This window comes from Pseudopipra pipra, chromosome 25, assembly GCF_036250125.1.
Source record: "Pseudopipra pipra isolate bDixPip1 chromosome 25, bDixPip1.hap1, whole genome shotgun sequence".
Lineage (NCBI taxonomy): Eukaryota > Metazoa > Chordata > Aves > Passeriformes > Pipridae > Pseudopipra > Pseudopipra pipra.
In genome coordinates, this window is record NC_087573.1 from 427,345 (window position 1) to 451,310 (window position 23,966).

The following is a 23,966-nucleotide window of genomic DNA, read 5'->3' on the forward strand; positions in this document are numbered from 1 at the left end:
TGTGCCTCAGCCCCCCACAAGGTGCTCCTGGAGCTGCTCCCAGCCTGGGGCAATGCTGGGTCCCTGGGGCCTCTGAAGTCATGGCTCAGCTGTGCTTCCAAAGCCAGAAAACAGCACAGTTGGGAAGACAGGGGGGAGGGAGAGGGGGGGAGAAGAGGCCTGAGCCTGGAAGGAGGTTAAGGAGTTTAATTTTGCTCCTGGTTCATAGAACCAATAAATGCATCAGTGGAAACAAACTGCAACAAAGTTCCAATACTGGCTAAAACTCAAATTCAAGTTCAGACTTGCACATTCCCCCCGTCCCCAGGCCCTGGGAGCTGCTCCTGCCCCAGAGAGGTGCTGAGGCCACGGGCTCTCCCACAGCAGCTGTGGTGGGCAGGATTCCCTGGGCTCCCACCAGAACAGAGGATGAGTCCTTGGATAAGGGGCTCCACAAAGTAAACTTTGCTCCTTGTGATCCACGGAGATCAGGAGGTTTTGTCCTCCCACGCCTGTGGGTTTTGGGTTACAGTCCTTTTTACTGGGACTTCAAAGGAAACGCTTGAATTCTTCAACAAAACCCATTGACTTGAGTTGCTGGAGCAAGAAATTTGCTGTAAACAACTTGGCCCCAGCTGTGCTCAGCCTGCACACGTGGGAGGAGCTGTGGGACCCTGCAGGTGGGCACCAAGGCAGAGCAAACCCTTTGCACCCCACTCATTCCCCACCCAAACAAAACATCATGAAAATTTGAAAGAGCAGAAGAGAAACCTTCCATTTTCAAGCAATTAGCGAAGAAAAAGCAGGAACACCATTGCATTCCACCTCAGGCAAGCAGTCTCGGAGCTCCTGCTCCCCCGGGGAGAGGGAGCAGCACAAAGGTTTGGCAAAGCAAAGTCCAACTTCTGCTCGGAGGCTCTGGGCGGTTCCCAGGGGTCTGTTCCAGCAGCACCTGGATCCGGAGAGGCTCTGTCACCTCCTGCCTTGCTCTGGGAGCTGCTCACAGCAAGTCACTCCCTGCAGAGGGGTCTGACTTCACTGCTGAGGGCTGGGGAAGGCAGTGCCCCTGACACCCACTCCAAGTGCGTTTTCCTCTCGGGAACAGAGCAGGTGGCTCTGGAATGTGTCCCAGCCCAGGCAGCCCCCTTGGCCACAGACCAGCAGCCCTGCTGAAGGATTTCCCTCAGACAGGAGCTCAGTGCTGACAAACCCCCACGGCCCTGCAGGAGCAGCTCCTTCCTCAGGGGTCACAGCTGCTCCCTCTCCCCGCCGGAATTCCGGCACACAAAGCTGTGAGGACAACGTGCACCCCAAAAATTACACAGGTCATCTCACTCTGAGACTGAACCAACTTCCTTCACCCCTGTTCTTTGATAGTAAACGTAAACAGTGCCTTGTAAGGAATCAATTCCCTTGTTTTTCTGCATCAAAAAGCCAAATGTTGTGGGATTAAGTGAGAATGAACTGGACTAAGTCTAATACACTGTCTCCACACAAGGAATTACTGGTGGAAAAAGAAATCTGGAGGGATTTCTTTACTATCCTGACCCTGTTCTTGAGGGGATAGTGAGCTGTATCCCCTCACTCCACAGGGGGAAATCCCTTCTGCACTCCTGTCCCTCCCTCCAGGAGCCAGCAGAGCCCTGAGCCCTCTGCCACCCCTGTCCTGTCACTCCCCAGGTGCTGAAGTGACCACCCTCCTCCTGCCATGTCCCTTGGTGAGCAGGACTGGGCAAGAACACAACAAGGGAGGGTGAAAGAAGCAGAAACCCCAACATGGACCCTCTCTAGATGTCACCATGGAAGGTGAAGGCTGAAAGGATGAGGAGACACAGGATGTGTCTCTCTCCCCCCAACATCTGACCTTGTGTTTGCAGGCTGAACAGTGCCCTGGCTCAGTGCAGCACTGCCAGAACACAGCAAAGAAAACTCCTCCTCATTCCTTCCCTGTCTCAGCCAGGCCTCCCTCCCTCCCTCCCTCTCCGAGTCCTGTGCAGTCCCAGCTGGTCTCAGTCCCTGGGTCAGACCCATTTGGCAGCGACGTGACCAAACCTGCCCTGGTGGTGCTGGTGCTGGTCCCTGCTCCCTGGCAGTGCCAGCACTGTCAGAGCTGGAACAGGGGGTTGTATTTCCTGATCTCCTGCAGAAGGTGAGCCTTGTCCATGTTGGCTTCTGCAAGGGCCAGTTTCATGGTCTGCAGCTCCCTTTGCAACTCTGGCACTTGCTTTAGCTACAAGAGACAAACAGAAAACAAGGCAGAGTTTCCAAGGTGCACAGTGACCTGCTCAGAGGAGAACCAGAGCAGGAGCTTTTGAGATGAATTACATGTGACACAACTTCTCTTTGTGGGAACCTCTCTATTCCTGTTTTTTGAGCAAGGAACTGGACACAGTGGGAAGATGGACCCAACCAGAAAAACAACCAGGTTTCTGAAAGGGAATGGGAAGGTTTATGCTGGGCAAGGTGCCCTCACTCCTCAGAACTCCCGTAAGAGGAGGCACAGGCTGCTCCCCTGGGCACTCCCTTCCTGCAGCTCACCACACCTGCCAGGGACTGCAAACACATGAAGGCCAAAGAGAATTTCCAGCCCCCTGCCAGCTCTCTCCTTGTCCAGACAGCAACAGGCAGCAATGACTCACCTGCAGCCCATGTGCTCCTGCTGCTGGGGCTGCCAAGACAGACTCTGCTGGGGCCTTTTGCTCCTCAGGAACTGACACAGGTTTTTCCTCTTTCAGTGAGTCCTTCCCCTGGGGAGCTGGAAAGCAACAGAACACATTCAGGTGTGGACATTCACAAAAGAGGGCTCTTCGCACAGAAAGAATAATATTTTTTTTCTTCTCTCCCCCCCTCCTTTTTAAGCAGGGAAACAAAATTCTCTTTTCCATTTTGAAATGAAGAAACTAAAGCAAGGGAAGAGGCAGAAAGGGGTCCTGGCTGTGTGTGCTCAAGGAAATACCAAGTATGAATTCCCACACTAGGAAACAGAGGCAGGGACTGCTCCCACCCCGGAGCCCATCCTTCCCAGCAGCAACCATCATTCAGTTCCAGTCTCCTCCAGCACAGCCTGAGGGTGCAGAGGGACAGTACAACCAGCTCCTGGATGTTGCTGACCTGTGAGATAGAACACACCGTCGTCCCTGCGCCTCACGACAACGTGATCCACTGCCAGGGTGATGGGGACAGGGCCGGGGGAGGTGGGGTACACCCGGGGGCTGTCATCCTGGCAAAACACAAAGCAGAGAGGAGATGAGCTGCTGTGACAGCTCTGGCCCTCTGGAAAGGATTCTCCTTGCCTGCACCCTCCTCAGGAGCAGCATTCCTGCCCAGCAGCACTGCCAGAGCTCACCAGGGCACCCACCCACGGAAGGGCCTGGCTGCATGAAGAGGCTGCACGTGAGCAGCAATCAACAGTTCCCTTGGGTTCCTCGTTCATCCCCAAGGCAGTTTTTAGAAGCAAAACCAGTCTCAGGAAAGCAGAAGTTCTGCAGAGGCCCCTAGGAATCCCATGGGGTCCCTTCCCAAGCAGAATCTTCCAGGTGAGCTCTGCCCTGGCTGCCATCCCGGGAGGAATCTCTGGTTCCCCACACACTCACCTGCATCGTGATTTTGGCATCCACCACCTCTATCTCCATGGGGATCACCTCTGGAATGATCTCATCCTCGAGGAAGGGGCCCAGGCCGGTGAGGGAGGACGTGCAGAGCTGGGTGTGGCAGCCCCGCAGCAGCACCCGCAGGAGCCCGTTGCGCTCGGCCAGCGGGGAGTGGGCGGCGGCGGCGGGACCCCCGTCCAGGCGCAGGCACAGCTGGGGCTGGGGCGGGCTGGGCACGGGGGCTGCAGGCTCCTCCACCCCCGGGGCTCCTACAGCTGAAGCAGAGAGGAGTCACTGCACAGCGGGTCTAAACCCAGAAAGGGCATCTTGGAAAGCCCATTTCTGCCCAGCTGCAGAGAGCAGCCAAGCTCACAGTGACCTCAGTCCGACATCATCTCTCACTTGAAATGAATCCATGTTGGAGCTGTTTGGGGTTTGTTTACTTAGGGGTTCAGTTACCTTTTTTTGGGGGGTGGGGGGTTGATTGTTTTGGGGTTTGGGTTGGGTTTTTTAATTCGAATTTAGCCCTGGGGAGGTACCCTAGACCAAAAGCATTTTTCTCAGAGCAGGAATAACTTCAGGGTTTCCCTAGATAGCTTTATTCACTCTTTTAATTCATTTCATGCAGCCTAGCAGGAATTAAAAAAATCCCAGTCAATGATTACTAAACCCCACAGAGCCTGGCTATGCAGGCATTTGGGAAACATCTTTGAAATGCAGATCTGAACCCTCACAGCTGAGCTGTATTCAGTCCTAACCACCCCAAACACTGAGGTCCCAGTTACTGGAATATTCCCCAAGCAAGGCTGGTGTAAAAGCCAGTTCTAAGAGCACAGCTGTAAAAGCAGCTGAGTCCCAGAGCAGTGTCTCACCCACGTAGCCACGCAGATACTGCCACATCCCCACGTTGTTCAGCTGCTCTGGAACCACGTTCATCACTTGTACAGCCACAGACAAATCATCCCCTCGTGCCTCTATGCCACAGTTCACCTCATTCATCTTCAGCACAAGGACAGACACCTGAAACAGCCACCAAGAGCTCATTGATTACAACAAACATCTCTCTGGTTCACTCCCAGATCCACTCAGGGACAGAACCCCAGTGCCAGACTGACCAGCTGCAGGCTGGGGTCTTCACTCTGGGACGTGGAGCTGTTCACCTCCGGGGACAATCCACCCTCATCCTCGGCCACCAGGCTTGTCCTGCTGCCTGAGTCACCGTGGGCCTGAGGAAGCTGCCTCGAGGAGAGAGGGTCCAGGCTGGGTTCTGAAATGAAGTAACAACAAAACTCGATTCCACTTCTTTTTCTGGTTTTGAGAAGTCCTGATGTCAGCATCTGCCTGAATCTCATGGCCTCTCAGCCTATACCATCCTCTGGAGAACTCTCTCCTGCTCCTCTGACGAGTTTAAGCAATACAGAGTTGAAGTGAAAGATGTTCAGAGTACTCTATACCCAGCCAGCCCTTCCTAAACCATTCCTAAACACTCCATACACCCCTCCACTGGCAGTCATAGCCCCTGCTCTGCTATGGCCTCAGGACATGGTGTTATGTGCAGTCACCCCCCCACTCATTTACACTCCTCATCTCAAAGAAACGGCACCTATGAAAGGAGAAGGAGCCACTGGGGGGGAACTACTGATGGCCTTCAAAAAGGAGGAGGAGCAAAAGCAATTCCACAGGAACACAGCACGGAAGGGTTGCCCATGGCACAGAGCTGTTCATCACTGTGAGAGGAGAGGAGAAGCCAAGGGCTCGTACCAGAGTCTGTGAGCAGCACGAAGCCGTCGCTGCCGTCGCTGTCCACGGACAGCCCGTCCTCGGGGCCGCTCCCGTCCACGGACGTGGTGTCAAAGGAGTGCTGGGACGGGGTTCTCTTCATGGAGAAGAAACGCATCCGGCCCCCGCCCGGGGTCACTGCTCCCTCCTCTGCTTTGGGCACAGAATCCCTGCAGAAAACCCAACACAAACCAGTGATAAAGGCAGACACCTGAGCCTGCAGGTTACACGGATATTGGGCTGGACTCTGACTTCTTGCAAGTCAGACTTTAGTGTCCTCAGACCAGCCCCAGCAGATGAAGACTTAACTCATCTCCAACCCAAAGGACATGGGAAGAGGGGGAGCAGTTCAGTCTCTGTTCCCCCTCCTGTACCCCGGGAGCCCGTGGTGCTCACCTGGCTGGGGGCAGGGAGAGCATCCTCTGCACCGTGGAGGTCATCCTGTCCCGGCTCAGGCTCAGAGCATCCTTGGTGAGGGACATGGCCTCCTTGGTGAGGTCCATTGTCACGTGCAGAGCCTCCTTTGTGGCGTCCTTGGTGATGTGCAGAGCACTGGAGAGCTCCACCTCGATGTTCCTCAGTGGGATGAGCTCTGCCTGGACATCGAGGGCGACGCCTCCGCTGCCCGAGGGCTGCACATCCGAGGTTGGGCTGGAAGGGAGAGCAGGGGGGCTCTGAGGTTGGCTGCTGGTCTCTGCTGGTCTTTCTGCTACCAGGGCTTCCACAGCTTCATGTGCTTCCTCTATCAAGCCCTTCTCCTCTGTGCCCTTACCACATGGAGCTGCACTCAGAGCTCCGTCACTCGCAGACCTTGGGAGTGACTCTGGCAGGACACTGGCACTGGTACTCCCGACCTCACTGTCCTCTGGAAGCTCTGAGGAGCTGCACACTCCCTTCTCTGAGCTGCTCTCTGATTTCAGCTCCTTCTCTTCGGCCACCAGCCCCTCCTTGCTGTCTGAAGGAGAGAGCTCAGACTCGATCAGGCTGGTTGTGTCCGAGTCAAGGGATCTGCCTTCCGGGACAGACCCTGGAGCAGGGTTCATGAGCAGGGCCACTTCAGCACTGTGGAACATAACTCCCACACAAGCAGACATGGGATCTAAAGGACACCCAGTCACTTCCTGGGTATCTTGGGCCAGCTGCTCCTGTAGTGTTTGCAGAACTTCCTTCATCCTGAGCAGCACCAAGTACTGGTAGTGATTGAGCCGAACTTTGACATGAACAGATGAGGACATGAGCACATGGATATCAGCAGAGGCTTCCAGCTCTTCACTGTCTACTCCATCATCAACTTCACAGTCAGATTCTCCCAAGACATCCATTGTTTCTGGGGCCTTGTAGATGTTCTTCAGATCCTGGTCAGTCTTTGATCTTTGACAAATGCCGTGTTCTCTGGAAAGGTTCTCGTTCTTTGAGTGGTTGCTAAAGCTGGCAGAAGGCTTGATTTTCACCTCAGAGGCAGCCAGTTCCTGTCGTTTAGATATCTGAGCTTGCCTCCACCTCTTGGGCAGGCAGGCCCAAATGGAAAGGGGAAAAGGGTCAATAAAGCTGAGGGCTCTGCCCTTGGAGCTTTCAGCCCCCTCGAAGCCCAGGGCAAGCTCAGTGAAGTTCACAGACCACAGATCCTCAGAGGCAGAGGTTTTGTGGAGCAGCTGGGGCAGGCCCGGGTGCTTCTGAGGCCTGTCATCCACCTGGTAGGCGTGGCGCAGGAAGAGGGTGTGCAGGAGGCTGAAGCTGCCCTGGGCCCGGGGGAACTCGCTGTAGCCCGAGTGGAAGAACTCCGAGCCCGCGAACCTCCGGAAGAGGCTCTGCAGGTCCTGGCAGCCACAGGAGGGGCCGTGCCGGGTGTTGGTGGCCGTCACCTCTGACGTGCCAATGCAGAGGCTCTGCGGGCGATCCCGATGGTCCGTGACCTTCTTATCCACGGGGATGTTGAGCTGTGGGGAAGAGAGACGTTGCCTATTCTGCACGAGAACCTGAGCACCCGCTGTACTGCCCACAGACAAACAGAACTAGCACAGGTGGCAGACAGAGGAAAGTCAGAGCATTTGTTTCCTCACTGTGTCCTGGTCTCATGTGCCTTCCACAACAGGGAGGGAGAGAACACCCAAGGCTGGGGAAGGGAGGAGAGGAATGGTACCTTCAGGCGGAAGCCGTCCAGTCGGACATCGACGTGCTCATCACGCTTGCCTGAGTCCTCCAGCTTGTAGATGGCTTTGAACTGCTCCAAGCTGCGATAGAGATCCAGGCAGAAGAGATTGATCCAGAGCACACTTGCTGTGTCCAGGGTGAGAATCAGGCCGTTCAGCTGCACATACAGGTTTGGGCACGGAACTGGAATGGAACAGATCAATAAGAGCAGAAAAGGCCCCTCAGGTCTCCGCAGCTCAGTGCAGAATCTGCACTGACAGCACCAATGCAGGGCCTTCACCACTCTGGGAGACTATTTCTGAAAGGGAGTAGCTGTGGTGCAGGCAGAGAAATGAGGTGTTCCAGATCAAAGCAGCTGCAGAGTACCCAGAGCACCCCACAGCCCTGCTCCAGTGCTGACCAGTAAGGCAGAACCCAGGAGCTGGGCAGGCAGCAGCTGCTGCAATTCCTTCCTGCTCACGGTATTTTGCAAGCACAGCTCTGCATCCACACTGTGCACAAACTTTATCCCACTTTCCCACAGGCAAAAAAAAAATTAAAATTAGGAAGGCAAACGTCAGGAAACTAACAATGATGGACAGAGAATATCTAGGGTTTAACACACCTAAACAACTAAGACTGATGATTCTTAAGGAAACTTATAAAAGAAGGTGCTAACCTTGGTGTATTACCTGGAAAGTCCTGATTGTCTGGGAAGTAATACTCTGTGAATTCAATATGGATTGCAGAGACCTGGTCAGGGAGTTTGAAGAATTTTCTCCTACATGAAACCAAGGTGGAGGGTTTCTTACTTTGTTGCCCAGCTGTAGAAACCTGAAAGCACAACGGAATGCAGCTGTGCAGAACTCAGACATGGCAAACCCAAGTGTCCCAGTAACCCCACAGTCACCTGTATTCAATCCACCTCATTTACACATCAAACATACGCTGCTTTCAAACAAAAATAAAAATTTCTTCTACTGGCTGATATTGCCACTCCTTTCCTTTGAGGGAATTTAGTTCTTTATGTCTCCTGTCACAGCTAGTAAGAGCCATGACAAGCAGAATTAGGTGACATGAGCAATCAGAATGAAACCTATTACAGCTGTCTGCAAGATCTGCAGCACGTTGGTAAGTCCATTGTAGTATCTGGTGCTGGAAAAAGCAAAACCAGCTCTTGGAGAGGATACAGGGCACATGGGTGTAGGGCCTGATCCAGGATAGGGATGCTCTGTCCCAGGTCAGAAAGCCTGAGGTAAGACTTATCCTCTGCCAAAAATCCACCTCCTCATGGACTTCTCAAAGGTATGGGATCTTTCATTGAGGGCCTGCCTAATGCTTGGTGCAAGCTTAGATATGAACAGAGGGCAGAAACCTGTGCTTATGCAATTTCCTCGGAACGTGAAAACCCCCAGCAGTTCACACCTGGGTGGAAAGTTTTCCGTGCAACATCCCAAGGGCGCCTGGGCTCCGGGGCAGGGCTCGGTTCCTCTCGGATGGCGCGGGATCCGAATGATTTACTGAAGTCATATCTGATTACATTTCTTTTTAAAAATGCCCCGGACATCTCCAGAGCCTGCTCAGCTCCCTACCTGGTGCACGTCCAGGTCGTCCACGCGCAGCAGGACGCAGCTGGAGCGCAGCCGGTGCCAGGGCGGCTGCCGGAGCCGCGGCAGACTCGTGGGAGGGGCTCGGCCTTTCTCCGGGGGGCTCCTCTGGGGGCTCGGGGGGGCGTCTGTGGGGACAGACAAGCAGAACCAGCAGGGTTTTAGTCACCTCCTTTGCATCAAACTCCACCCTCAGCACCGACACCTATGTGCTTACTGAGCAGAATGAACAGCCCCAAAATTAGAAACAGATGAACACAGCTGGGCAGGAAAAAGACCTCAGGACTTTTGAAGGAAGAACACTGTGAAAGATGAGTCTGCTCTGTGGCAAGAGAACACATTCTTCAGCCAGGTCTTAAGTACTTCATTTCATCCTTATAAACTCACTTATGGAGAAACTCAATAAGAAGCCAGGAAAGGGATCACTGCAGCCCATCCATCCTTGCTGCAGAGCTCCCCAGAATGACAGCCACTTTCCTCTGACATTATATTTATGATTTTTAGAGTGCTATGGATTTCTGCATCAACAAATCAGCTTGCTCAACTGGGGAGGAGCAACTAGAGATATTGCTGGATGGAGCAAAATTGGTACCACCTCCTGCTTCACTAGTTTTATCAAATACCATTACCTGGTTTCTTTTTGAAGGGGGAAAGTGGAGTCCTGGCAAAGGCAGGGTCCATTTCTTCATAAAGCTTCTCAATCTTGCTTTGAAATTCACTGACCAACTTCCTTGCCCACTGTCCCCGTGTCTCCATTGCTTCACTGTACCTCACCCAATGCTTGCAGGCATCTCCTGCGGGAAAGCAAACATCCTGGCTTTAAAAACCAAGGTTCCTTTCTTCTAGTTCTGCCTGAAGCCATAGAGCAGGACTGTTCTTCAAACTCTTTATATCCCCCTCCTCAAGTTGTGAGGCCACAGGCTCCTTACCTGCCCTGTGGAAAGGATAATAGTCAAAAGCCATCCTCCTGAAGGTCAGCTGGATGGCACCTCCCAGCATCCCATGCTTCAGAGCACCTGTGGGAAACAGAACAAAGAAAACAGTGGTCAGCCCTGCAATCTGAGTCCTGATCCAGGAGAAATCACAACTACATTGCTCTGATTGCCACCACTGACTGACTGACACCATGGCCAGGATCAGGGTACCATCTCTAGAAAGCTGTATCAAAATCTTGTCCTAGGCAAGGACACCTGAACACAACCGGCCTACAGTTCATACGGTAAGAACCAGACCCAGAACCCCAGATCCCAAACTGCAAAACTCCATTGCTTTCCAACCCCCTCCAAGACAGAAAACCAGTGCCTGGGGTGATGTTCTCCCTGCTGCTGCTCTCCCCACCTGCCTCCCGGGCGTGGCTGTCGTCGCAGATGTGCAGGTCCAGGCGGGAGATGAGCAGGTGGTACGAGGACTCCTTCATGTCGTGCTTGTCAAAGTACTGCCCGATGCTGCTGGGGCTGGGGCTGCCCCCAAAGGGCTGGGCCCAGGACTGCTGGGCACTGGGAGCAGGGGGGGTCACCTGTGGGAGAGAGACAAGCTCGGTGAGAACTCAGAGAGGGGGGAAAACAGAGAGGGGCATTAAAATGCACTTAAGCAATTTATGTCATCTTCCAGCCTGTTTATAGAAACTGAATTGGGATTCCCTTTCCTATGTTTTCATGAGCAAAGCTCTTTGTCTGTGGCTCTGCCAGCTGCAATTCACTTCTCTTGAAAGATGCTTTAAGACTCCTGGGCCAAAAGGGCCAAATATTCCCAGTCCCTCCTGTGCAATCTCACTGTACCATGTGCACATCTCTGCTTCCCCAGAGCTTCCGACTCCAGCTGCAATATTCCTCTTCCCTTTTCCTTGACTTGGAAAACGTATTTTATTGGCAATGAATCCCACTCCTTTGGTCACTTCATTGCTCCTCATCAGCCCACAGTCCATGTGACACTCACCTGACACCAGGGAAGCCCATGTGTTCCCATCAGGGGATACCCTGTGAGCATGGGACAGATGCCACACAAGTAGAAACTACTCCTTTTCCCTGGCAGCCCAACTTCCAAACTCATTCACCTGTACAGACTCTGGAGCCAAGCTTTTCCTCTGCTGAGCAGATTTCTCCATGGCCTCGCTCAGGGACTCAGCATATTTCATCATTGCCTTCAGCTGGGAGTCTGTCAGCACCCACAGCAGGTCATCCAGGAGAAACATCAGCTTGGAGGCCACCACATTGCAATCTTTGGTCTGCAACAGCGAGGAGACAGGGACTTCAAAACCTGCCACCACAGACAGAGAGCCTTCATAACATACAGAAAGAAGGGAGGCTGCTCTGAAACTCCTCTGGGATGTTATCTGCTGGATGTCCACAGCACCTCTTCTCAGGTGGAAAGTAGTCAAAGACACCTTCTCTTTAGGAGGCAAACTGCTCACTGGTTTAAAATTGGAAAAAAAAAAAAAGGGAAAAAAAAAGGAGATAGTTTCTTTTTTTTTTTTTAATCATCACATTTCCACTGACAGCTAAAAATCAGGCTGCCAGGCTTTCAACTCCCAGTACGGAGCTGACAGCTCTCCTTGGGATGTTCAAACAGATTGAAAAACTCGCTCCATCCGTGATATCCTCCCCTGGGAAATAAACTGCTTTGACATGTGGTAAGGACACAGCTGCCTCTGACAGAAAACATGGAGTGACACACCAGCTTGGGCTCCACATTTCTGAAGGGAAAGAAGGGCTGCTGAGGAATGTGGGAGGAAATATCATCACTGCACCAGGCAGCGAGACTGTGTCCTGCAGAGCATGGAGGAGACTCTCACCCTTCTCTTGAGAGAGATCTGGATCCTCCCCTGGTTGGTGATGAGTCTCAGAGGAGTAGTGACAGGATCCTGATCACCATTGTCTGTGGCATCTGCTTCTATCCTCAGTGTCTGCCAGGTGAGCTCTTTGAATGTCAGAACCTGCCCAGGAGGAGAAAAACACTGAGAGTTTCACAACTTCGAGGATTTTAAAAAAAACCCACTCAGACGATGTGAAATGAAACAAACCCACACAAAATCATTCACCACACTTTTCCTCTGTGATCCCAACACAAACTCAATTCAGACAGCAGCCTGAGGGCCCCAAGGCTGGGGTGTCCCAGTGGGGGCTGTGCCAGGCAGGGCAGGGCAGTGCTCACCTCTCCCCTCTGTGGGTCGGTGATGCGGGTGAGGCGCAGGTCGCTCTGCTGCCAGTTGGGGTTGACACTGTAGCCTTGGAGCTGCCAGAGCTCAAAAGAAGCGTGAAAGGCCTTGGAGTGAATCTTGATGGTGATGGAATTGACAACAATAAACATCCCCTCCACGACCTTCTCAGCAAAGCCATATTCACTGCAAAGAGAAGAGCCCTCCATGGCATCACCCGTCAGACAACAGGCCTGGCACAGGTGAGGCTCACGCACAGAGGTTTAGAAGCAACATCAGAGGCACTTAAACCCGAGTGCAGGGAGGTGACTCAGGGAGACCAGCAGCCCCCACAGCCCAGCAGGGCTCAGGGTCTCACCTTTGGCCGGCAGCCAGAGCGATGGGGGACTGTCCGTTGGGCGGCCGAGGCTCCTCACACGTCCTCATCTCCACCTCCACCTTGTCCAGGTACTGCAGAGACACAACGTGGGAGCCTTCAACACCACACCCAGCCTCCAGCTCAGCCCACCAGCCTGGGGGGTGAGACCCCAGCACAGGGACAACAACTCTGGAGCCTCCTGCCTCTCCAAGAGTCTCGTGTGTTAAAGCTCTCACACCAGCAGTGCCCAGATCAGGGTAACCTGAAACCCCAGAAGTGGGGAAAACAAACAACAAAAACGGGCACAAGGTTGCCCTGGACTTCCCTGAGAGCTCGTCTGGCTCCATCCTGCAGTGAAATGGGGATCTCATGAGGGGGCACTCGTGGCCAAAGAGGACTGTGCTCCCCATGTGCTAAGGGCCTGGAGGACTCAGGTCAAATGAAAATTTGAGCCCTTCATGGTTTCCCTCTGCAGAATTTTTCTCGAGTAGAAGAGATTGAAAAGAGTGAGGAAGAAAAGAAAGGGACAAGAGAGGCAACATTACCAGGCAGATCGGGTGTGTTTTCAGCTTTGTCCACTGGATCTGAAAAGATGAAGTTGAGGTTACAGGGGTTATCTTTGCACTGGAAAGTTTCAGAAACTGCAGAAAACCACCTGAGTCCAAACTTTGAGCCCTGTTTCTCTGAGAAATGTCCACAATGTCTCACTGTATCCAGGTCAAACAGAGACACAGACAAGACATTCCAGACATCAGATCTACAAACCCAGATGAGCTTTTGGATCTCAGATATCGTCACGAGTAATAGATATTCTGCAGGTCAAATTCTGTTATGGAGAACATGCCTGGCCTTGCAGAGTTTACACCTAACTGCTGCTGTTACTGGAAGTCAGGCAAGTCCTTTGAAGACTGTGCACAAACCAAAAGGCTCCATTTTATTTTCATACAGCAACGCTCCCTCTGCAGTTCTTGTAGGAGGGAGAACACATGTTTGTTACTAAACTAAGCAGATCTGACTCTAAAAACAGAGCACATCAGATGAGTGAGACAAACTCATTTTTATTGTCACTTGGCAGAGTAGAACCATATTTCTCTTATAGAAAGTCTCTTCAACATCCTAAAAACTTTTGCATTCATGGAATGCAACTGTGGTTAGTACCAACTGCAATTAAGCAACCTGGAAGTTCATGTCAGCTAAAAGAATATTTTGCTTTAAAAAGTACAAGGAGGAAGAATTTACAAGAGTCCAGTGTGCAAAGTGCACAATCCCAACACTCCTGCCTGTGAACAGTAACTTTACCCCTCTGAAGTGGGGCCGTGGGTGCAGCCCCCGCTCACCCTGATCGAGGCCTTGTTGCAGTAGACACGAGTGATGGCGAGCCAGGTGGGCAGTTCCAGCACATTCTGCAGCACCTCCTCATCCAGCTCCAGGTTGGTCAGCTGCCCCTGACCTTTCAGCGTGCTCAGGTTGATTTTGTCCGGGGAGAGATTCTTGGTAAACCTACAAGAGAAGAAAGAGGAGACTCTAAAAACAGCCCCCAGCGAAGCTGCTGGGACTGCAGGAGCATTTCAGAGCTATTTTAATACCAGAGTCTCTTTGCTGTTTCGTTAAACCCCTTCTGACATTTTTAAACCCTAGGCATGTCGGTTGCTCCAGAAAAAAAAACATCTCTACACTTTGACATTTGAAGGACTTTTTTGTTTTAAACCAAATTCAACTCTGAGAAACTGAAAGTTCCTTCTAAAGCTCTGGATCCTGGAAACCAGCAAAAGTGCCCTAGGACAAAACAAAAGAAACCCAAAGCCTAACTGCAACAGCTCAGCAGTTTTACCCTCCCAGAACTACGACGTCAGCAGTGAACAGTTTAATTCTCTAGATTCTTTTCACCCAGGAAAGCAAAAGATCATCAGTGTTTAAACACACCCAGGAGGGTGGTGGAGGTCAACCCGGCTTCTCAGCATCTGTACCAAGAAACTGCACATTCTGGAGTGTGTTCCAGCAGGTGCTCCACTGGCTGGGAGCTGCAGGGGTACACAGAGTGTGTGATTAGTGCTGGGAGTCCTGTTGTGAGCACCCACAACCCCAGATACAGGGGAGAATTAGAGCAAACACCTCCAGAGGCAAACACGAGCATCCTTGTGTTGCATCAGAGAACCAGCTCTGCTGAAAGCTGATGGCATCGTGGCCACTTGGGATTGGGTACTAGGAATAAAGCAAACCCAGCCTGGACAGGTAGGTGATACAAAGCCCTTAAGCTCCCAGGCTGCTGTGGGCAGAGATCAGCTCAGGGTGGGAGCAGCTTTCTCACACCTGCACAGAGGGATCAGCCCCAGGGCTCAGATCCTCATCCCAGGATCAGTGTGCTCAGAGGGGAAGCTGCTTTCAGCTGGTAATGCAGAGGAAAGGCACAAGCACATGCCTGAACCAGGGCATCACTTTTATTTAGTGTGGAGGTGTATCAAAAATACCAACAGTGGAAGAAGAGCAAAGCTGAAACAGGACACTGCGGAGCCCAGTATGAAACAGGACCCAGCTAAACCAAATAACTCTTTGTCACCATCTCCAGGGAAAGGCTGCAGAAATCCTGCTGAGCAGGTACCAAAACCACCACCAGTGCTACCAGACTCTACAGAAGAATCCTTTCATGAGGCATTCTAGATGCACCAAAATGCAACATTCCACTCCCAAAGCAGAGCTTACAGACCTCACCAACGTTTGGGACAACAGCAGCTGCAAGTTTTGGAAACAAAAATCTCAAATGGAAACAAATACTTTGTTTTAAACCACAGCCCAAATTCCCCAGGATATGCTGCCTATTGCCAAACCCCACTCTCAGCTCCTGCCAGGTACAGGAATCCAAGATCTTGGAATAACCTTCACGTTTGAGCCACTTTGACACCTGCAGTGACATGGGGCTTACAGGGGGCCAGAGCTCCTGCACACCTGGGGCTCACACGTGCCAGGTCTCCACTGCTTCCCAAGAGGAACCACCGGGGTCAGTCCTGGGGAGCAGGAGCAGCGAGTGCAGACAGTGGTGGATGTTTGCTGGCAGCTCACCCCATTCACCCTCAGCCACAGCATCCTCCTGGCAGCAGGGACTGCTGGCTTAGAGAAAGCAGAATGAAAACAGTGGCCATTGGGAAAACTGACACGGGAGGATATTGGCACTTTTTTTTTTTTTTTTTACAACCCAAACAGAAGCCAAGCAGCACTGAGCCAGCAAACTCACAGGGCAGCACTCCTTTAGAGCCTGCTGGGATTACCCTGGCAAAAGTCAACCCTGAAAATCTATTTGCTTAATCATCAGCTTGAATATATATCAAAACACAATGTCACTGCTGAAAACGACTGCCCCATTCCTCAGCCTGCATATCCAGAGGCCACAAACCCACTGACTGCAACAGGGAGTCAGGCCCAGTCCGACTGCTGGCCCAAAGCCAGGCCAGAATCATAAATAAATTTATGTTTACATTTGTAGCTGTCTCGCCACACTGTCTCCAACCAAGCAAATGCACAGACAGACAATGTCAGAAGACATCTGAAATCATAAAACTTCTCCTCAGATCCATGTCTCATCACCCTGCTGCCACACAGACCAGGAACCCTCTTCTCAGGTATTCAAGGAAGGGGCTCTGCCTCAGCCTCCTCCCCACAGTTCTCCAGCCACCACCCCCAGCTCCACACGAGCATTTCTATTGATACCTCATCACTAAGGCTGGGAGAACTAATTAGCAACCTTGATTTTGCTCAGTGACCAGCATCATCTCTTGGCAGAAGTGACACCAGCCACAGCTGCAGCAAGTAGCTGGAAAATCCCTCCAAACACAGGTAAGGCAGGAAGGGGGAACTGGTGAGCTCCATGTGAAAACAGCCCAGCAGTGCTGAGGGCCCAGGAACGGCTGCAGATCCAGGTTCTTGCCTTCACAAGAGTCACAGCAAGGGAAGAAATGAGGATTTTCTGCTTTGATTTGGAACACAAATATGTAATTTAAGTAACTGTGGCAGAAGGACAGCAATTGGACATGGAAAAAAAAAACCTCAACAACTATATTCTGACCAATGCAGATTTGCTTCTTCCCAAAACCTTTTCCAGTCTTGCCTGGTCTGGTTTTGGACAGGGCATTTAGTGGGATTTCCATCTTCCTTGGGAATCTTCTACAATTCAAAAATCTCTGTGATAGGTCATTTCACCTCATGTTCAAACTTCTTATCTCAGGAGCCACAGGGCAGGTTCACTTGGACAAAACGTTCACAACTGCTAAAAGAACAGGTCAGTGACTTCCCAAATCAGGGGTACTCTCAAGGAAGGCAGCAGTGGAAGCTTTAACTGCAACACACGTGTCTGAGGATTAACTGAAAAATAACTTGGAAGGAAATAAAACTGGGCAAGCGAGCGACACTTCTGTAAAAAGGGAAAAAATAGCTGCCTCGAGGACACGTGGGAAGAACTAAAAGCCTTTTGAAGAAGAAAAGCCATTTTACTTCCTCGAGGTTTCCTATAAGCAGGGCCCACTCTGCCTGACAGCAGCACTGCAGACAAGGGCAGAGCTGCAGAGGAGGAAGAGAAACAGGCTGAATTAGCAGAGGATGGGACTAATGATTGCACAGCACGAGATGGTGCCCAGATCTAACAGAGCTGGTGTCAGCCCCACTTAGCACAAACCCATTCAGAGTTTAGGGGAATCCAATCAACACCAAACTGCCCAAGTGTTTAGGAGACAGAAAGCACCACATTTCTAACCCTCTCTGTATCTCCAGCTGCACACTGTGCACAGCTCTGTGTGCCCCAGATATCCCAGGAGGCAGGAACACCTTCCCGTGGGGACAGTGAGGTCCCTGCACCATCAGCCCCATGGCCTCGTCCTGCTCCAGTTCCACAGCAAAGTGTTCCCACACCCCCCAGTACCAGCCTGTCCCAGGCTCCTTATCAGGGTGCATTCAGGCACACTCACAGCCCTGTACACACAGGCCACTGCTGATGGCTTTACATTATCAGCTTTCTGTTTTTCCAGGCCTCAACTGCACTGAATGAAAGGCTGGACCTCCCAGCCACCCGAAGCCAAACACAAAACATCCTGATGAGTAATCAGTTGTCTTGGCTACACGTCACCTACTGCAACCCAACATGGCTAAGAGAAAAAGGCTTAGAATTTCAATTCAAAGTTAAACTTGCAGGGGAAAAAAATCAGCATTTCCAAGCAGATAAGACAGGAGTCTGAACCATTACACAAAACAGAACATCGGTTCACTCCTCCTACGCCTCCCTCAGGCCTCGAGGACACTTTCTTGTCCCAAACAGAAACTTCTCCGAAGGGTTCTGAATGCTGAGACTGGTTCTGAATGCTCCAGACCAGGTGTGCTCCTGGGTCCACACCCACAGCACCACACGGGGTACCAGGAGACCTGGAAAGCAAACCACGAACCATCTGAGAGAAGAGGCTTGGCTCTGCCAGGGGCTGAACTCCATCTCGCTGAGCAAAGGGGCTGCTTTACTATTTCTAGCTCCTCAGCTGGACACTCAGTGAAATTTAAATGCCAGCTGCCCCACGCTCCCAAATCTGGAATGAAAACCCTCAGCAGCTGCCAGGGAATTTCCCAAGTCTAAACCTCAAGTAAATAATAATACACAAAAGGAAACTAGGAAGAAACAGAAAAAATACATGCACTAGTCCAAAGCCCCACTTCTTCGTCCTGCAATCCAGTCTGCAGTTCTGGTTCCAACCTGCAGAAACTAAAGGTTATTACATCACTCAGACTCAGCCAAAGACCTGCAGAGGATGCTCAGGCAGTACAGGAGCAATGAGGAGAGTCCTGTTTGACAGCCCCTTCCCACGGCAGAGGCTCAAGGGCTCTGGAGAGGTTCCACAGGGCCAGCACAGAGCTCTGCAGACCCAGAGTTGCTGTGACAGAGCTCCAGCCACATTTTCCTCCTGAGCTACTCAAGTGCAGTTTATTTCTGCTGCAACAAGCGTCTGTTTAACATTCCAGAAATGGCCCACTCGTGTCTCGAGCCGAGGGGAAGTGTTTGGAAGTGCCTTGCACCCAGCAGCTGACACATGCTCTGTAAAACTGACCACTCAGTTCTCCTGGCAAAGAGCAGCACAGCAACCCTGACTTTGGAGGTTACTCTCTGTGAAGGGAAAATGCCACATCCTGTCTGTGCCCACTCCCTTTTCCCACCCTGCCTTGAACAAAGCAGTGGCAGGTATGTGCTACTTTACCTGTAGCTCTTGACTTGATATTAAAATCCCTTGATATTAAAATTTTTAAAAATAAAAAATAGCCATCAAAATGTACTGGGAAAATAAGAAATTTCCAAATTAACACATCGAGTAAAGGGTTTGCATCCAGCCTCATGTGCCTTGCTGGGCACAGCACACAAGAACTCAGAGACGGCTCGTGGCCAGTGGTTTGGGGCTGGTGCAGCCACTGCTGGGACCTGACAGAGCTTTTTCCTCATAAACTGCCTCACGGTGTCCTGCTCCATGCTCTGGACCCACCATGTGCTCTGGGGCACTGGGCACCAAAGGAACTGTTACTGGCCAAACAGCCCCCACGGAACAGGGAAGAGTAACGGGGTTTTTATCAGTGTTTAACCGCTGGCAGCTCTGTGGTTTCATGAACTTGCCATTGCTGCAACAGCTATTTCAGGCAAATGATCACCTCAGAGATCATCACAAAAATTTCCCTCATCACCAAAGGAGGATATTAAGGCAGCTAAAGCCAAAATTGCAAACTTGGTCTCAATTCTAGCGAAGAGCCTCTGTCCAAGGCAGGGCTCCTGCTGCCTAAATCACTCATGCTTCTGTACCTTCCTCAGGCCATTCCCAAATGCAATTTCCTTGCTTTCCTCCTTACCCACCATGCTCGTTAAATTGCTTCCAGTTAATTGGTAATCAAGGTCAGGAAGCTAGGAGGAGCCTGAAGGTTGGTGGTAAGCACACGTCTCTTACAGTGGTAGCTCTTCCAAACTCGGAGGGTGCCCAGCAGCCCTCAGGAGCTGCACGTGCCATCCTGTGACTGCAGCAAGGGCACAGCTGCAGCACAGCTCTCAGCACGCAGCGATGCTGCAAAACACGTCACGGCGAGGGGAAGCAAACAGAGCAAACAGGAACTCGGGCTCTGCTCTCTCACAGCCACGTCCAGCCTGCAGAAATGTGAGCACGGGATCTCACCCCTGCCATTCCAGCCCCAGAGTCTCTCACCCCTGGCAGGGTGACCACAGCTGCAATGGCCTTTCTCTGCCCTGCCTTGGCCTGAGTGCAGGACTCTGATGGTGGGGATGGACAGGGAGCAGGAAAGGACTCACAGTTCTGAGCACTGAGTTCCAGAAGGCTCCAAGGCCCCCTGTGGAACAGGCAGGGCTGGGGCTGGGACCCGGCTCTCAGATCTTTGGGTTGGCACAGAAGTAGCACAACTGCGTGGAAGGGGTAATGCCAAAGGCATCCTTAGGGCCAGGAAGGGATCCCGAGATCCTCATATCCAAGTTGGGAAACAGCAGCCCCCGGAAGCCCACACAGTCCCCGCTCAGCACTGTGACACCCACGAGTTCCTGCTGCCAAAGGGATCTGGAACAAGCTAAAGATACACCAGGGGCCCTCCCAAGCTCTTCACTTACCCACTCCCAGCAGCTTTGTCAGCTGCAAGGACTGGTGCAACTGCAAGTGGAAGAGGGAAGAAAGCAAGGCAACCTGGCCCAGAAAAAGGGATGTACAACCCAATCCCTGGGAATGAGGGAAAGCTCCACCAAGGTGCAGCACCATTACAGGGAGCTGCACGAGGCTGCTTCTCCTGGCCAAGTACCTGACCTACACTGACAAGCACCACAGTGTTACACCCTCCCAGGCTGCTCCACGGGTCTGTTCTCTAGCAAGTTTTTTTAATTCTGTTTCTAAAGCCCATCTTACTTACCCAAAAAGGTGGCTCCATACTGTCCTGAGGACAGTTTGCCAAATTCACAGCCTGATATCCCCAAATTTCTGTGGTGCACATCTGCTACACATCTGCCCAGAGCAGCAGCTCCAGCTCTGCGCTCTCCTCAGCAAACAGCTCTCGTTTCCTGTGCTGGTTTTCCTCTCTGGCAACACCTATGCTGGTGTTACCTCAGCCAACTCCTCTCTCATTTCTCCTCTGCTTCCTTCTCATCCTTCTTTCTGATATTCCCAGAGTTTCTCCTCAGCTGCCATTCTCCAGGGCTCCTGTTACAGCGAGACACACTTGTGGTCTCCTTCCCCTGCATTCAGACCTGCCCCCAAGCCCCAGCCCCACTGTTCCTCTGCTGACACCAGCTTTCATCTCTTCACAGCAGCAGGACTGCACTGCATTTCCTCTGGGAGCCATGTCCTGTGTGCTGTTGGATGCCTGGTACTCCACAAGCTCACACGCTTCAACACGTGTACCAAAAGAGAACGTCACAAAGCAGCTGTTAGAGGCAGCAGGGGATAAACCTTTCCAATGCAATCAAATAAAAGTAATTTTGGCAGGGATTTCCACTGCAGTGGTGGTATATGAAATAAGCTGGGGCAGTGGACTTGTGGATAAACAGCCTTTGTCCCTGAGAACAAGGATCTGCTGTGGCTGCACCGACACTGGTTAAAGAAAAAAGACAATGAGAAGAAGCTACTTTCAAACAAGACCAGGAAGAGGCAAAGGCAGCTCACTGATTTTATTTTAAAGCATTAGATGTGCTTCTGTGAATAATGACAGACTGGTAAACACAACCACACACACAACCAGCAGCTGATGTCCAGGCAGCTGACAGGGCCCCAGCCCAGAGCAGGGGCTGATCCCTGGGGGGCTCACAGGGAGCCCCTGACGTTGGGTTCCAAACACTGTCCCTGAGAACCAGCACTGTGCCTGCCTGGAAGCAGCAAGAAGTGAAAGCACCTAATCTATTTGATTTTCCAAGCTAAATATAGGACAAAGGAGTGAAAGGCACAGATGGTGAAAGCTCCACAACTTTTGAGATTCTCCTGCTCTAGGAATTTAAGCTGCTAAAGCACACACAGGCTGAGCCTTCCCAAATACCTCCACAAGGGAGCAAAGCCCAGCTGTACCATCGCCACCGGCCACCGGGTCACACACGTGACACGGGATCACACCTCAGTCACAGTTCCCTGATCCTGCTGCCCCTCTCCTGACTGCTCCTTGCAAACCTCCACGGAGAGAAGGAACAAAAACACACCCCGTGGGGAATCGACTTCAAATGGAGACACAACAAGAGGAACAATGAATTATTTCATATGCAAATGTGAGCACAAAATAAAGGTAGATTAATGATTCAGTAGCAAAATTCTTCCAGGCAAATGAGCATGGCTGAAAGAAAACCCAAAGGGAGGGTGAAGCTGAGGTATTTAGAGGAAACAAAACCAGAACGGAAAAAACTTCATCTTTTTATACACCATTAAACTGTTTTCGAACTGCATTTCTGCAAAACATCCACAATCCCTGTGCAAGAGAGGGGCAGGATCAGACCAAGCACCCAAAAGCCAAAGTCCAGCAGGTAAACAGGCAGAGCTGCAGAATGTTTTGGGGCTCTTTGTCCTCCTTGGAACAGCCCAAAGGAGACACAGGTGAACATTATCAGGCCTGATTGGAGGGGGAAAGGGGCACTTTGGGGCAGGAAAGTGCTGTAACAGTGCAAGGTAAGGGAGACCAACAATCAAAATTAAGGAAAAGCACCAGCAAAAGTGTATTTATGTACAGAAAGAGAATTGTCCATGAGAACAACAGACGCAGGAGCAGCACCCAGGGATAAAGCCAAGCTCTGTTCCATCCTCCATCACAAACTGCTCTCACCCACCTCTCCATGGTATAAACACTTCAGTGCCTCCTGACCAGGAGGATGAATCTGCACTGAGTGTGACACGCCGGTGTGAGGTGGAATGAGACAAAACTCGGAGGTGTGGGATGTCCAAATCCCAAACCCAATGCAGAATTCCATTTAAACCAGCACCCAGAGCAACTCCATCACTCTCTGTCCAGGACAGTGCCAAGGGAGCTGGAGCACCGAGCAACTGGTGACTCCGAGCACACAGACCCTGCACTGAGCCCACAGTGTGTAGGGACAGTGTGGGGCTCCAGGCACCCCCAGGACTCAGCTCCAGCCCCAGAGGGTCGGGATCCGCGGGTCTCGCTCCAGCCCTGAAGCCACAGAGCCCGCAGGGGTCACTCCGGGCCCCTCGCTCTGCACCCGAGCGTCTGCAGCAGCAGAGACGGGAGGGACCTGCCCGGCCGAGCTCGGAGAGCGCGGAGGAGAAGCAGAGAGCGGTGCCCTCAGCTGCCCGCTCCGACACGGCTCCTGCCGTCCGTGACACCAACCCCGCAGCGAGGCGGGACGAGCCCGCGGCCGGGAGGCAACGCGGGCCTTTTGTCCCAGGCAGAGGAGAGAAGGCCCGGCCCGAGCAGGGGCTGCGGCCGCGGGTCCGCACCAGCCCCGCGGCCCGCCCGGGAACCCACCGGGAGCGACGGAACGCGAGCGGCCCCCGAGCGCCGGTGCGGCCCCGCCCGGGCTCTGCCGGGGCTGGTCCCGCTCCCCGCCCGCCTCCCGAGCCTCCATCGCCCTGCCCCGCTCAGGACCGGCACCGGCACCGGGCACTGGTACCGGGAACCAGCACCGGACACCGAGAACCGACACCAGGCAACCGGCACCGGGCACCGGGAACCGACACCGGGCACCGGGAACCGACACCGGGCACCGGGAACCGACACCGGGCACCGGTACCGGGCACTGGCCCGGGCTCAGACCCCGTGGGCCGGGCGGCAGAGCCGGGCCGGGCCGGGCCCACTGCCCGGCACCCCCGAGCCCCGGACAGCCCCAGGCCCGGCGGCTCCGCAGCCCCCCGGACCCTCAGCCCCCTCCGGGAGCTCCCCAGGCTGCTGCCCGGCGGTCCCCAAACCCCCGCCCAGGCCCGGCCCTCGCCCCCCGCAGACCCCCGGGAGGAGGAGGAGGAGGAGGAGGAGGAAGAGGAGGAGGAAGAAGAGGGTGGGGAGCGGGAGCCTCACCGGGAGAGGTGCTTCAGGATCTGCTTCTTGATGATGCCCGCCATGCCGGGCCGGCGGGTCAGGCCCGCGGGCGGCGGGACCCCATCGCGCACCGCCCGCCCCGCACGGCCCGCCCCCCTCGGCACCGCCCGCCCCGCCCCTTCCCCTCGCCCCGCCCCCGTCGGCACCGCCCCTTTGGTACCGCCCCCTCCGGCCCCGCCCCTCCGGCCCCGCCCCCGCCGCGCTCGGGGAAGGGGCGGCCCCGGGACCCCGAACCCCTCCCGGGACCTCCAGGACCCCTCCCGGGAGATCCAGGGACCACCCTGGGACCACTCCCGTCAGCCCTGAGCCCCCCGCGCCCCCCCCAGACCAGCGCTGTCCCAGCA

The 23,966-nt window shown here is 53.1% G+C and overlaps 1 protein-coding gene across 2 annotated transcripts; it reads right to left on the reverse strand.

The window, feature by feature from the left end:
• Positions 1 to 171: 171 nt before the first annotated feature.
• On the reverse strand, positions 172 to 23,723 carry BLTP3A (bridge-like lipid transfer protein family member 3A). Of its 2 annotated transcripts, XR_010425148.1 has the most exons (22): positions 23,602 to 23,723; positions 13,935 to 14,097; positions 13,143 to 13,181; positions 12,598 to 12,689; positions 12,236 to 12,425; positions 11,877 to 12,017; positions 11,139 to 11,309; positions 10,424 to 10,601; positions 10,015 to 10,101; positions 9,715 to 9,879; positions 9,071 to 9,213; positions 8,171 to 8,312; positions 7,489 to 7,682; positions 5,745 to 7,285; positions 5,331 to 5,518; positions 4,685 to 4,836; positions 4,442 to 4,589; positions 3,573 to 3,844; positions 3,091 to 3,199; positions 2,619 to 2,734; positions 2,032 to 2,209; positions 172 to 931 (listed from the first exon to the last, which is right to left on the reverse strand). XR_010425148.1 is itself a non-coding variant. In XM_064635781.1 (21 exons), the coding sequence occupies exons 1-21, from the start codon at positions 23,643 to 23,645 to the stop codon at positions 2,084 to 2,086; spliced, it is 4,401 nt and encodes a 1,466-aa protein (XP_064491851.1). In that variant the 5' UTR covers positions 23,646 to 23,723; the 3' UTR covers positions 172 to 2,083. The 2 variants fall into 2 exon arrangements, 1 of the variants encoding a protein (XP_064491851.1); XM_064635781.1 differs by having other exon boundaries at positions 172 to 2,209.
• Between the last annotated feature and the right edge of the window lie 243 nt (positions 23,724 to 23,966).

What these genes read in the sequence shown, in the direction of transcription:
- BLTP3A (XM_064635781.1), bottom strand. Translation starts at nt 23,645, where the DNA reads ATGGCGGGCATCATCAAGAAGCAGATCCTGAAGCACCTCTCCCG. An exon ending in ATCCTGAAGCACCTCTCCCG is followed by an intron (nt 14,098 to 23,601) that starts GTGAGGCTCCCG and finishes CTTCTCTTGTAG; the next exon opens with GTTTACCAAGAATCTCTCCC. An exon ending in GCAACAAGGCCTCGATCAGG is followed by an intron (nt 13,182 to 13,934) that starts GTGAGCGGGGGC and finishes TCATCTTTTCAG; the next exon opens with ATCCAGTGGACAAAGCTGAA.